This window comes from Rattus rattus, chromosome 1 (genome assembly GCF_011064425.1).
Source record: "Rattus rattus isolate New Zealand chromosome 1, Rrattus_CSIRO_v1, whole genome shotgun sequence".
Classification (NCBI taxonomy): Eukaryota; Metazoa; Chordata; class Mammalia; order Rodentia; family Muridae; genus Rattus; species Rattus rattus.
The window spans coordinates 34,747,903-34,762,427 of record NC_046154.1 but is presented as its reverse complement, the minus strand read 5'-3'; the positions used below and the strand labels follow the sequence as shown (position 1 = coordinate 34,762,427).

At 42.5% G+C, this 14,525-nt stretch overlaps 1 protein-coding gene across 1 annotated transcript in view; it reads right to left on the bottom strand.

Moving 5' to 3' along the window:
• The window catches only part of Macf1 (microtubule actin crosslinking factor 1), a 323,248-nt gene that overhangs the window by 154,561 nt on the left and 154,162 nt on the right, over positions 1 to 14,525 (bottom strand). The window contains 6 exon segments of the mRNA XM_032898600.1: positions 268 to 363; positions 517 to 531; positions 533 to 632; positions 1,213 to 1,327; positions 1,410 to 1,522; positions 2,252 to 2,418. Coding sequence (XP_032754491.1) covers positions 268 to 363; positions 517 to 531; positions 533 to 632; positions 1,213 to 1,327; positions 1,410 to 1,522; positions 2,252 to 2,418 — 606 coding nt within the window.

The following is a 14,525-nucleotide window of genomic DNA, read 5'->3' as shown; positions in this document are numbered from 1 at the left end:
GAATGAAAAGTTCCTTTCTTGTCAACTGAGGGAAAGATTTAGTTTCCCTCTAAAAAGCAAGGAAAAAAGATTTCTGACTAGGGATACTGTTTCCCAGTAACTCCTTTAATAATTATAGTTTGTTGATAGTGTTCCTTTACTACAAATTTTGAAGACCCACTAAGGGTATTACTACTAATGCAGGGTAAAAGGAGAACATGCGGAACCAAGTAGGAAACAACAGTCCAAACTGCAAACCTTATTTTAGCCAGAGATGTGCTTCCTTACCTCTAATAACTTATATAACTCTTTGATTCTTCCTTTTTCTCTCTCCTTGGCCAGAATTTCCGTTTCTTTGAAGTGTATATATTGGTTATAAAGTGCCTACAAAGATTAATATTTGATGAATGAATTAATAGGCTAAAGCAACAGGGACCAATTTTTCAGACCACCTCACTAGAGCCAGCTGCATCACGCTCTGAGGCTTAATTCCAAAGAGAATTTATAAAAGGCAGTAAGTTAAGTCCATGCTTTTACCTTTAGTTCAACAGGGGTTCTGGGGAAAAGATTTATTCTGACATCAGATTGTATGCTGCCTGGATCCAGGGGAATGAGTGAGTCCACTCCTTTGGTATTCTTGCCATCTGAGTCCGCTTCCTACAGTCAGGGAGGCAAACATCCACAGACCCTGATTTGGCACTGTTCAGCAGCAGGCACAGGATAAAGTGCAGCAAAGGCTACCCATTACATAAAAACTCTCTCTCAGTCTCAAAGCTCCCCAAAGAGTCGGGCTGGCATTCAATATCCTGACAGGTAGGAAGACTATAAGCTAAGCCACCATGATTATGAACCAGAGTATTTCCAGGCATGGTGCTTCTTCACACTGTAATTACAACATGGTGAGGCTGAGGCAGCAGGCTTCCCTAGAGCACACAGCCATGGTGACTAATCAAATTTCTATCAGTAGCTGAGAACAAAATGCTTCATCTTGAATTACAGCTGGGGATAAAAAGAACTTTCTTTTTTCTTTTTGCTGGCATTTAACATCAAATGGTGTATGTTAGACGGCACAACATTAGCAATGCCTAGACTCCTTCTCAGGGGCACCGTCCACTATGACAGAGATGATGTAGGTGCAGGTGGTCTTTGTGAAAGGGCTCTAACATAAGAAACTAACAAACACTGTCGGGTGGAGGCTTTCTACCTCACTGAGTTGGTGTTTTAGGAAAATGCTCCTTTACCGTAGCACTGATTCCTTCTCCTCCCTCAGGGACTTTGGGGAAGGCATCGTAAATGGAAGACACGTAAGTGATTACAGACTTTTCATCTGGAGATGGCACATCCACATCTGAGAGTAAGATAAGAGTTCTAGGTCAGAACAAGGGATTTTGAAAACATGCCAAATACACTTAAAATCTTGAGACTCTTACCTTCTGCGTCCAGCAATCGGGTGACACCAAGTCTCTCAGCTACCTCGAAAGCCTGTTCCAGATTCTCCCGGTTACTCTGGATTTGTACTCTCTCCATATCTACCAGGTCAGGTCTGTGAAAGTCCAGCAAGGGAGATGAACAAGCCCAGAGCACACGAGTCCACACAGCAGCTCTTAACAACTCCAGAACTCAGACCACTGAGTGAGGTAGAGCACGAGGTCGGACGCTACTAACCCTGATCTTATGTCCAATTGCACACCAGGAGCCTAATGCACCTAATACAGCGCTCACAGAAGTTAGCAAACTGGTACAGTGTGAAAACTGACGCTTGCCTATGACTGCTCAGAGTTCAGACTGTTTTAGTTTTGTGGTTAAAATTCCTATTGTCCTTCCTCATGTCACACTGAGTCCCCTGCTGCTCCTCACTCTGACCCAGTCCCTCTTCAGAGCCTATGCACTGGCTCTTCCACCTGCTCGGGATGCTCTGACCCCAGAGACTGCATGGCTCACCCTGACATCCTCATCCTAGAGGCCATCTCTGGCCACCTTTATCTGAATTACCACAGCCCTATAATTGTGTCCTTCCACTGTCCCTGCCACTATAGGACAACGTGCAGCTCTCTGCTTGCTGCCTACTCTCCTCGTGGAAGTCAGCTCCCCAAAAGCAAGAACTCGGACTGGCTCACTTCTTTGGCCAGTGCCTAAAATAGTGCGCTCATTACAGACTGCCTTTCAAACAATTCAGTGACTCAGAGTCTAATTCTTGGTGGAAAGGGAAGATGTGTGGCAGTTAATTACAAACAGAAGAGGAGAATTCCTTCTAGGAGCACTAACTACGCACCTGTATCGGTGAATCAATGCATTGAACATTTTCCCATCGCTCCAGCAGGAAGAAAAGTTGGTGCACTTGATTCCTGTGTAACCAGCTGTTACTTTCTGAGTCCACAAGAGTAGCTTCTCTTTGGCTGACATATCCCCTGACTCCCCACTAATATAGATGTCAGAGATCTGCAAACAGACAGGACATGAATAACATTCAAATAAGATGAAGCCTTCTGCCCTGCTTATGTTAGAACTTGTAAAGGAAGAGAGATCCAATGTTAGCTGGCAGCACTGTCGATGACAACTCCAGAAAGTATTCAACCTCTCTGGTAGTCAGAGAAACACAAATTAGAACCTATCAAACCAGAATGGGTTGACTGGTCTCTATTGATGAGAATTAAACATGAGAGAATATTCACTATTCGACATGTGAGAGCATGCTATGCAGGACATAAACAGCACAAGTAACTATGCTGGATGTCAGTTTTGAATCAAGTCTTCAAAGAGACATAAAAGTTGTTAGGAAACAATAAGGAATAGGTACAAAATATTTTATATAAAAATTTTACTGAGCAAACATAAGCATGAGACAGTAAAACATTATAAAGAGCTTAAACTCTTGTGAGAAATTACTGATTATAAATTATAGCACATACACAGAAGTCTTTGCTGAATTTAAAAAGGTACACTTTAGAAAATAGTCATTAAATTTTATAAAAATAAGCAAAACAAACAAAATAATATACACAGCTACTCTGATTTTATATAAAGGCTAAAAATATACCCTTTAAGTATACAACCACGCAAGCATGTGCACAAACACATATGTGATACAGATGTGCACAGATGGGCTTCTCCTGAATACTGCACACGCTCACCTCATGCACCGACCATATAGCGAGGACTTTTTAATGAATAATTATCCAACTTACAATGAAATAGTGGAAATAGACAAAGGAGAGCATCTGGGGGTAGAGTCTACCAGGAATCCCGCAAACAGCAGACTCAGAGTGGCAGACAACGTCAAACAAGTTCAGTAGGTTAGTGGGGACAGCAGTGCCTCCAGAAAGATAGCGAGCACACTTAACTTTTATACTGAAAACTGTAAAGTAATCTGCATTAACAAGAAAAAGTGCAAGAATCTGTTCTCAGAATAGTCGTGAAAGGAGACATTTAAGAGGACTATGACCTCAGACAAATGGTTTATGTCTGTAACACTGCCTTTTCCCATATGGAACAAAGGAGAGGACTTTCCTCTTAGAGTATTTAAACAGATGAATAAGGTGGTATAGGTACTATCTAGGAAACATGTGCTTTAGATAGAACAGCATGCCAGTTCTGTGATACACACCGAGAATCTCTGCACTTATTTGAGACACAAATACCACAAATTCAAGACTAGCCTGAAATACACAGAGAGTTGCAGGCTAGCCAGCAATATATAATGTGACCCCCGTCTCAAAGATGGATGGATGCATAGACAGACAGACAGACAGACAGACGGATGGATGGACGGCCAAGTATGCCAAGAATAATTTCAGGCCTGAGCATTTGGGAAAAAAAGAAATTGGTGCCCTTATCAAGTGTACTGCCTCAAAGCAGCCAGCTCCCCATTGATGAATGAAGGGGCTACAGTTAGCTACTGTTTCATATGTTCAGTAGAACAGCATTCAGTAACTAAATATGTTATTATTATGAGAGGCTTTGTATTATGTTTGTTAACTTTACTCAACTGTGGGCTAAAATAAGTGTTCGTTTCAGCTTAAGGTATTCAAGTTAAGCTATGAGGCTTGGTAGGTTACATGCATTAAATACCCTATTTCTCAGATTGTCGTTTCCTTTATCTTTACCCTCCCCCAACACCCTCCACTCCCACCCATGTTATTCCAGACACGGTTTCTCTGTATAGCCCTGGCTGGCCTGGTACTCACTCTGGAGACCAGGCTGGTCTTGAACTCAGAGATCCATCTGCCTCTACCTCCCAAGTGCTGGGATTAAAGGCATGTGCCACTATGCGTGGCTTAAATTAACAGTGTAATACCATTTCAAATTAAATACATAAACCAAATTGGGATATAACCATGTAAGTCAATGTGTTTCTATATTTTAAAATCAGGAAAATCAGGGTCAGAAACTTTAATACTTTATAGAGGATAAAAAACAAACACAAACAAACCCTGCAGACTATTAATGCTGCCAAGATGTCTGAAGGCAGACTGCAAGAACAGAAGAGTACCAAGAGCTTTCACGGAGCCTTGAAAAGGGAACCAGGAAGCCACATGTGTACCTGGGTAAAATGGAAGGGCAGCAAGCTGGAGGGCGCAGAGCTCTGCCTGGCAGATACGTTTACACGGAGAAAGCTCCGCCTACTGCACTTCCATAATGCTTCATGATGAAATGAGTTTACAAATCCTTTCAGCACTCACAACCTCTCTGCTCTGACTCATGCTCACCTGACAACTTTTAGATTATTTATGTCCCATACAAAGCATAAATGTAAACGGTCCCTGCAGCTACTCAACAATTTGACAGTTCAAATTCATTTTGTAAATTAGTTTGGATCCATCAATATCTTACAAATATAAACCATGTGACTATGACATAAAATTCAATCAGTTTCAAGTATACTGCCTTGATGGGGAGCCCTATGAAGCTGCAGAGTGAGGACTCAATAATGGTAGACTGCGCCCCAAAGTCACCATCCTCCGGGCTCAGGATAAACAGCCACTCCCTGCTCTCAACTCTATTCCCGTCCCTTAACATTTCTCCATGCCTGTCTAATGGCTAGAACCACTAGACACTGGCACACACCCATCGCTTCCACTGCTGTTGCTTCATGTACCTATTAAGAAGGATCAGGAAATAAAATTGGTGAAATGTAACAGGCAAAGAATTAGCAAAAGAAAATCTGATCATTTGAATTCTTTATCAAAAATTAAATTAATTCTAATTATTTACCCAATATAGCCACATCTCTCTCGCTAATGACATCTCCTACCTGACAATTGAAGCTACTTTAAAAAATTATTTGTTATATGTATTTAAGTTTTGCCCTCATGTATTGTATGAAACATGAGTGCTGAGCCTGAAAAGGGCATTGGAACCCTTGAAACTAAACTTGGGTCCACTAAAGGCTCTTAACTACTTAGGCAATTTCTCCAGACCCTGCATTAAAACTACTTCGGTGAACAACTTTACTTCAGATTTTCAACACAGCCTTAATGAGACAAGGAAATGTTTGGCTTCCTCAGAAAAAACAAAAAAACAAAAAAACAAAAAAACCATGCTTGGATTACAACCGATTCTAGACTATAAACTGATTGTGAAAAATATGGTTACCATCACACGCATCTCAGTAATTAAATTTGGCTTTGGTCCATCTCTTCTCGGGATACTCTCATGTGGCATGTGTACAGTCTGCTATGGTCTGAGCAAGCAAATGTAGAGATCCAACTCCCGTTTTAGGGACTTTCCTCACCATGTGAGTAGTAAGAGGACAGCCTCAATGCCGTGCCAGGGACTACACGTGTCTCCTCCCATCATTTCTACCCAGGGCTCAGTTAATTCCTTCTCTGAGGCATACTCACAAGCATAATGTTTCCTAATAATCTCATAAGCATTATGAGATATTTTAACCGTACACCAGGTAGAACAGGAAAGAAAAGAAGTCATGGGGTTGGGGATTTAGCTCAGGGGGAGAGCGCTTTCCAAGGACGCGCAAGGCCCTGGGTTCGGTCCCCAACCCGAAAAAAAAAAAAAAAAAAAAAAAAAAAAAAAAAGAAGTCATATGTTATTTGCAATTCTGTTATCAGTTCCCAAGAAAACAATATGTTTTAAAAGCTCAAAATAAAAGCACAGTTTCAGGTCTTGGGTTTAAGCAATTCAGTTAGGGAAACAATTTACAGAGAAAACAATGTTGAGACAGAAGTAAGACCAGCAATGCTAACAGACCACTCAGACACACTTAGAATGCTTTAGTAAGCAGAAGGCAGCTAAGTGGAAAGAGAGAGAGAGAGAGAGAGAGAGAGAGAGAGAGAGAGAGAACACTAAATGAGGCATTTGTCCTCAAGAATTTAACGAAGACACAGCATATCTCAATACACTAATGCTATCCCAATTCCTTTCCCAAATGATGACATAAGTGGAAATCTGACGGGGGCAGAGAAACAAAAAAGCGGTGTGCCGGGGAAAGTGGCTCAGCTGTAAAGTGTAACAACACAGGCACCCCAGTATCTGAGGAAGAGCCGTGGAAGTGGAGGTAGTTCCTGGCCAGCAAGAGTGGGCACCTGGGAAGCGGCAAGCTCGGCTAGAAACTACAGAGAGGGTGCAGTGCAATAAGGAACGTGTTCCGCATTGTAACCTCCGCCAGCTGCACACACTCATGTACCTCCATATCCATCCTTACCCTTTCCGTAAAGCAATAATGAACTTAAACTGTGCATGTAATTGACTTAGGAGTTTTATGATTATAGTAAAAATGCTATCCAAATGTCATCTTTGCTATCAAATCCTTTTTTTTAAATTAAATTCATGAACAATTTTATTATTTATTTATTTATTCATTCATTTTGCACCTCGATCGTAGCCCCTCTTCCTTCCTTCCTCCCAGTTCCACTCTCCCATCCTTCTTTCCCCATTCCCCCCTCCCCTTCTCCTCAGAGAATAGGAGTCCTATCCCCTGACTGAGTACCAACCCCCCCAGCACATCAGGTCTCATCAGGACTAAGTGCATTCTGAATTAGAACTCCTCTCCCACTGAGGCCAGACAGGGCATCCCTGCTAGTGGAAAGGGCTCAAAAGGCAGGCCCCAAGACCACAATACTCCAATTGTTAGGAGACCCACAGGAGGACCAAGCTGCACATCTACTACTTATATGGAGCGGGTCTTGGTCCAGTCCACACATGCTCTTTGGTTGGCATGGGTCCACTGGGCCCAGGTTAGTTGGCTCTGGGTGTCTTTTATGGTGTCCTTGGCCCCTCCAGCTCCCTCAATCCTTCCCCTCAACTCTTCCACAAAACTGTTAGGCTATGAGTCTCTCATGAGTGACTTTTTAGAAATATCACCTACATCTCAAGAAATGAAATAATTAGATAGTCTGAGCAAATAGGTAGTTGATTATGGTGCCCTTAAATTCCCAGCTGACCTCAAACCATAGGCAGCAGGCATCACACCTGAAAACTTTCATTCAAGAGGCACATGAGAGTCAGTGCATAGCTCATTAGAGATTTCCAGCCAGGGTGATCTACTCACCAATGTGTATCTAGGGAGTAAAGAGAAAGGCATTTATACCAGCATGAGAAATCAGGAGTTCTAATTCAGAATCCTGTAAGGGAGGTAAACAGAATGAAAGACCAAGGTCCTAGGGTGTGGGCATTTTTATTCCAGGTCACAGTACCAATTTATATTTGCCCCAGAGACCAAATCCTCCCGCAATGGGCATTTTCAAGGTTTGTCTGCCATGAATAGTATAAAATGGCATCTTGTTCTAGCCAGCAGTGAGATTCTTCTCATGTGTGTGTGGCATCTGTAGGACTTGTGTATATGTATGTGTGCACATGCATGTGAGTGCTTGTTCCTGAGAGTTTCCTATTTCTAAGAGAATTGTCCTTTTCATATTATTTGTAAAGTTTTTTTAGATGATATTAATTGCTACCATGTATTGTATTTCTCTTTCAACTTATTTAACGCTTACAGTAGTCCTACCAAGTACATGCTATTGTTATCCACAATATACACATTTACAAGGTATACCAGTATACTGCAAGTTGCACAGATGGGATTCAAATCCAGCTGATCCATTCCACTCATAACCATGTCAGCTATACATATCTAGATTATAACCCCTTTTCATGTATATATGTATTAGATAATTTTATCACTACTGTTATAGTTCATTTTCCTTAATCTACCATTTGAAATGTAAAATTTCAAAAATACACCAAGAGCTAATAGTAAAAGCTGTTATGTACCCAGCACCTGGTTTCACTACCATCAACTCATCAACCTTGCTTCATCCACACACCTACTTTACTTCACTCCTCCCCTATTACTATATATTAAAAAAAAAAACCATAAATATTTTTTCATAAACATATCTGTAACTGTCTCTAAACTGTTTCCTTTTTAACATAGTAGCACCAAGTTGCATAGCTGACCTAAAATAGTAACTCAATAGTAATGGTTTTAACTACATACATTTTCTGTTTGATCTGTTTTTCTGAAATGAGATCCTACATAGCCCTGGCTGGGATGGAATTCACAAAGTAGCTGAGAAGTTCTGTGGCTCCTGTCATTACCCCCCAAGTGTTGGATAGGTCAGACCCAATGTGCCCAGCTTCTAATTAAGTACATATTTAAGAAGAAACAAAGTCTTTTCTAAAAATCAAAGTCCTAATCAAAATTATCTTCTAAATTTTTCCAGTAATATCATGTTAAGTTTTGCTTTTTTTCTTACAATATACAAAAACCAATGCAAGTAAAAACAATTCCCGATAATCAAAGCAGAGGAATGAGGATAACGATAAAGTGAAAAGGCTAATTAGGCTCAAACGCCAGTGTAGCAGCTGCCCTCATTCTGGCCCCCAGCCTTATATAACTACTCTCCTGAAACTGGGGGAGCTTCAGGGGCTCCAAGGTGTGAGGAAGGACATTGGTATGAAGTTCACTTCCTCACTAACTTATGGGCAGGAGATCGGTGGTAAGAGCCAAAATGGGAAGACGAAAGGTTTTCAACAATTTTCCTTGTTTAAATGAAATCAAATATTCTAGATTTGATGACAGAAAGAGGCAGATTACTGAGAGAAGGAAGGGGCCAAAAAGGCCTTTGTCTGACATCAAAGCACACTGCTATTAGCCTGTTCCATTGAGCTTTAAATCCAAGTCTACTTAGCACTCTGAAAACCATGCCTGTCAGCTGCCCTCTATCATCCTCCTCCTCCATCAACTATTTCTTGACAAAGAAAATTTTAGCTGTGCCACTGGCCAAGAAATCAGGCCACAGTTACCTTCCATTATCTAAAGCATGCACCTGGTAGGGACAAGCATCAGCTACCATGTCTGAGAAGCAGCAAATTCACTCAGGTAAGGCTGTGTCGCCAAAGCCACAGGAGCATACCCTGAGCCAATCAGCAGGAGACAGACCAAGTTTTGCTAAGACAGATGCCACTCTAACTCACATTATTCTCCAAGATACTCTAACACATTAAAAACAAAACACAGTAAAAGCAAACGATCCAGAGTCAGGAAGTGTGGAGCCAGCCACGGTGGCTCCTCTCGCTCCCACTCTCTACAGAGGGAGCTCATTCAAAGCAGATGCCTGCTGGGAGTCCCACTCCACATCTACAAATGCCTGTGGGATCAGAACATGCTGCTCTGTCCCTTCCTGGCTGCTGCTGTGACTAGTTGGCAAGAAAGGGACAAGCTCCCTGAAGACACATATCACACAGAGACTATGAAGGTTTCAGGCCCTGTGGCTTTAAGGATTTTCATTCTGAAGAAATTTCACATTTAATCTAAGAAGTTATTTCTTAGGAAATATAAGTTGGTCCATAGACCTATTATGAACACAGAGCCTCAGAAGCATGTCAGATGTCTACATGGAGACATTAGTTTGTACAATTGGGGCTGGAAAGATGGCTCAGTGGTTAAGAACACTGATTGCTATTCCAGAGGTTCTGAGTTCAATTCCCAGCAACCACATGGTGGCTCACAACCATCTGTAATGGAATCTGATGCACTCTTCTAGTGTGTGTCTGAAGACAGCTGTAATGTACTCATATAAATATAAATATAAATAGTTTGTTACATTTGGCTCTTCCAGAGTAGTCCAACTGAACTTGGCCTAGAGGCATAAGTAATGGATGACTGCTCAGAAGATATCACATACCCACTTGGCTCAGAGACCGAGCAGCACAAGAATCATCCTACTACTAGTAATACCAAGCTCCAGATTTTAAGATTGCTCAGAGAATTGCAAAGAACCTTACCTCCCAGAAGACACAGCCCATAGAAAAGTGCCATTACTTTGAATGCTCAGTATCTAGGAGGATGGATACGCACCACAAGTTCCAAAGCGAAACTTCATCGTTTCTGAAAAGTCTTAGCTTAGTTTATGCATGGTGCCTCACACCTTTAATTCTAGCACTTGAGAGGCAGAGGCAAGAGGATTTATGACTTTGAAGCCAGCCTGGTCTACAAAGCAAGTTCCAAGACAGCCAGGGATACACAGAGAAAAACCATCTCAAAATACCAACAATAGGGGAGAAAAGGTCTCACTTTGATTGTGACCCTCTTATATGAATCTTAGATAATGACTCCACAATATCAACTTTAATGGTATTGGTTTAAACTATAAACCACTCAACACTTGACTTTACTCCAACTATTCAACATCTACCCCATTAGAAAATAAGTGAATAAAAGTTGCTTTTGACATTCTCTTACCCAATAAAACCCAAATATTGGCACCTGCAGCTCCCCTGCCTTCTTTCCTGCCACAAAGTATACTCTTACTCCAAGCCAGGAACACCTCCAAGTTTATTCATTTATGTTTTTAAGTTAGCTTATTATTGTGTGTGGGACACACGTCACAGAGCCTGTGTGGAGTCCGAATACAACTCTGTAGATTCAGTCGCCTTCTACCTTCCCATCAGCTCTGGGAGTCAGGCTCAGATCATTAAGCAGCAAGTACCCACTAAGCCATCTTGCCAGTCCTTCTGTTTTTATTTTTCCCCATAAGACAAGCTCTCATGTATCTTAGACTAGCCTTTAACCTACAACTCACTGTATAGTAGAGAAGAACCTTGAACTTCTGAACCTTCCATACCCATGTCATGAATGCTGTGATCACAGGCATGTACCATCAAGCCCAGTAGTGAGGGCTAAACTAGAGCTTTGTGTATGCTAGGCAGGCATTCTCACGGCTGAGCTCACATACAGCCCAAGAGATACTTTCAATGGCCACTTTTAGCACATTATTGGGTGTCTCCAAATTGTAGTAACAGATGGTACTGAAATGGACTTATCAGAGAGCAAATTTATCACCAAAGAAGAAATTGCAAACAAGGGTCACCTTAAATTTTGAGTTTATCCTTAGCCTCATTGCGTTGGTGTCAAAGGGGTTGCCTTTATATATCAGGGCAGCTTTGTAATTAGTATCATTTGTCCACACCTTAGCCAAAAACCAACCACAAACAAAAATCCAAATGTTTTGCATCTCTAAAGTTTGTATTTTGTATGCAGCAGAGGACAATGTGCCAATAAAAGTACAACCATGAATGACCTATGGCCACATAGCATGCTACCCAGAATCTCCCTATGACCCTACTTTGGTGTCCAGATTTCTGAATTCTCAGTTTTGAACACTAGTAATATTCACAGCAGTTACTGTTGCCTGACAGGCATGTTAAACCCCCAAACAAGTTCAATCACAAAATAAACTTTGTAGTTTTGAACTTTGAAACTGCCCCATCCCATCCACTCACTCCCTCTCTCTCCTCCTCTCTTCCTCTCCCCATCGCCCCCTCCTCCATATCCCCTGATCTCCTTTAATCTGAGCATTAGAAGGCAAAGGGGAAGAGCCCTCTGCTTCCATACAAACACTCGTGAGTGCTCTCATTAGATGCACAGGGAAGTGATTGCATCAGCTCAGCTAAGAACACCACTCTCCAGAGAAAGAAGAGCAAGCACCCTGAAGACAACTGCCACGCTCCCCAAGCCTTCAAGATCCCTCATACCCACATGTTAATGTTAGAAACTAAGCTAGGCTTCCCTTTACCCTTTGTGCTACATCACAACTCCTTGAAGGGGGCAAACAAACCAGCAGCCCTGACCACTCAGGAATAAATATATATGAGGCCTCCCCAGCACTGCGCCTTGAAAGATAATCCTACCAGATAGCTTCAGCAATTATGCTACATGGATGCTTAACACCTGAGATTTCCCCAGAGCCAACAAGACTTGGTTTTAAACATCAAGAGACAGACTTGAAATAGATTATGCTTGCCAACTCCTAGCAATCATTAACTCACACTACCCGTATAGGGGTAAGTTTGAAATACTCCAAGATCCTTGCTGCTTACCACACTCCACTTCAATATGCCTGAGAGGCAGAAATCCAAAAGACAGTTTGATTACCCCAAATATACCACCCACCTCCTCCAGACCCCTCGATCGGTATGGCTTGCCTCCAAAGACAGGGTACCATCCTCTTCTGAGAAGGGCGTGGAGGTCTTTTCGGGTTCTGTATATTCAGGCCGGACCCCATGTAGGCGCAGCCCATCGCTGCCATAGCCAGAGGAGGATGGCAAAATGCTCATAGTGATGCCACTGACAGATAAATCACTCTGAGAAGCAGGCATTATGAGACCCTTGCAGGACACTAGATCCACGTGGGAAGGCTCTGTGTGAATAGAGTCTCCTGACTGTTTTGGTATTGATGAAGCAACAGAACACTTAGCAATCCAAGAACCTGTGGGAGGGGCACTTGGAATACTCTTGGCTCTTCCCTCCACAGTCCAGCCCTCTGGCGGTCGGTCTTGATCTCCCCTGTCAGAGGGGTGATCTGTCCCAGGCAAAGTGCTGCTCGGAAATCGGAGCAGAGTGCCTCCCTGCTCCACTGCAGTCTCTCCCTGCAAAGGCAGCAGCACAGCCCTGCTGCTGCAGGATGCTGTCCTCGGAAATTCCACCAGTTGGCTCACAGACTTCTCGCAGTTCCTTTCTGCCGGGTTATCAAGCAGGTGAGCAATGACTGTCATACCCTCTTCCAGGGAATCCCAGGCCCCTCCAACAACTGATGACTCATTCTCCAACAAAAGGTGAGCAGTTTGGATCTCTGCTTGGAATCTCTCCTTTACCTGCACAATCATCCCTTGATCGCCCACCCCTGAGTTGGGAGCGAAATGCAGCAAAATGTCTGATGGGGGGTGCTCTGCCCCTCCCACTCCGTGCTCCTTTGGGAGGCTCGCTGTTAACTTCCTTGGGGTTTCAGTCTCTTCAATGACTCCAGTGCCTTCCAAAGCTTCCTTTCTGTGAGATGCTTCTGGAGTAAGGGCTTTCTTCCCTCTCCACTTCCTTTTGAACCGAACCCTCTTCTTAGGAGATATGGGAGCCTTCTCAGGAACAGCTATGGACTCTTTCGGCTCCTTAACACAGCCCAGTGAATTTCCCATTTCTTTCCTCTCTCAATCTCAGAAAATAAAGCAGTTAAATCAGTCCTCAGATCCCAGAGAAATTCCAATGTCGGCTTCATCGGAATCGATGCACATTCAAAAAAAAAAAATCAAAAAAACAAAAAAAACATGCACTGTGCCGGCAATCCCTCCAATCCTTTCTCCCTCCCTCCCCGCCTCTCTCTGTCTCTTCCAGCCGCTCGATTCAGACAGCCATCTTACAGGCTCAGAGCTGCAACAAGACAAATTTCAAAGCATCTCACTGCAGTTCAGAAATCACTTGACCTAAAAGCAGACAGAAACCGGATTGGCTGCTGCTTCCTCTCTCCAAATATGAGGTAATTGGAGCACTGCCCTCAGTAACACAAACAGAACGCAAAAAGGAGCTAGAAATCAGGGAGGAGGAGGGGAGAACGTAAGAGTAAATGGAAAGGGGAGGGGAAAGGAAGAGAGGTACGGTGGAGAGAAGAGGAGGAGAACAATATCAAGGAGGGGTGGGGGAGCAAACCAGCTCAGCTGGCACTAACTAGCGAGGGAAGGGGAAGGGCCAGATAGACAAGACCAGAGAACCGCAATTATGGCTCCCAACCTACGAAATGAAATACGTTTTAATCACTGCTCCAAGATGCCCAAAGGAAAATAGCAAGCAAGATAGACAAAATCAAATTTTAACCTAAGATACTAGAGCCCACTCCTTCCATTAAGCAAAGGAATAGGGGCATGAACAATCAATCTACCCTCCTGTGGCCACCTCCAAAGAAAAGCATCTACTAATTCCGATGGCCAGTAAACAGACTGACGAAAAATCTGGGCATTTGTTTTGAGTACAGTATGTTAAGCTTCATGGACAGGTGATCACTTGACAATACAATATAAAAGTCAGTTACAGCAGGATTTGATAGAATGTTCAGTGCTACCTTTGCCATAGTTAGCATATTTTGAGCATTTGCTATGTAACAAGTACTATGTGAAGATATATATATATATATATATATATATATATATATATATATATTCTAGTTAACATTCTCACAGCAGCCATGTACGGCCCAATTTTTAAGTAAAGAAAACTCAGATTTAAGAAAGCTGATTAACTTGCCCAAGTTTAAATAACTGGGGGGCGG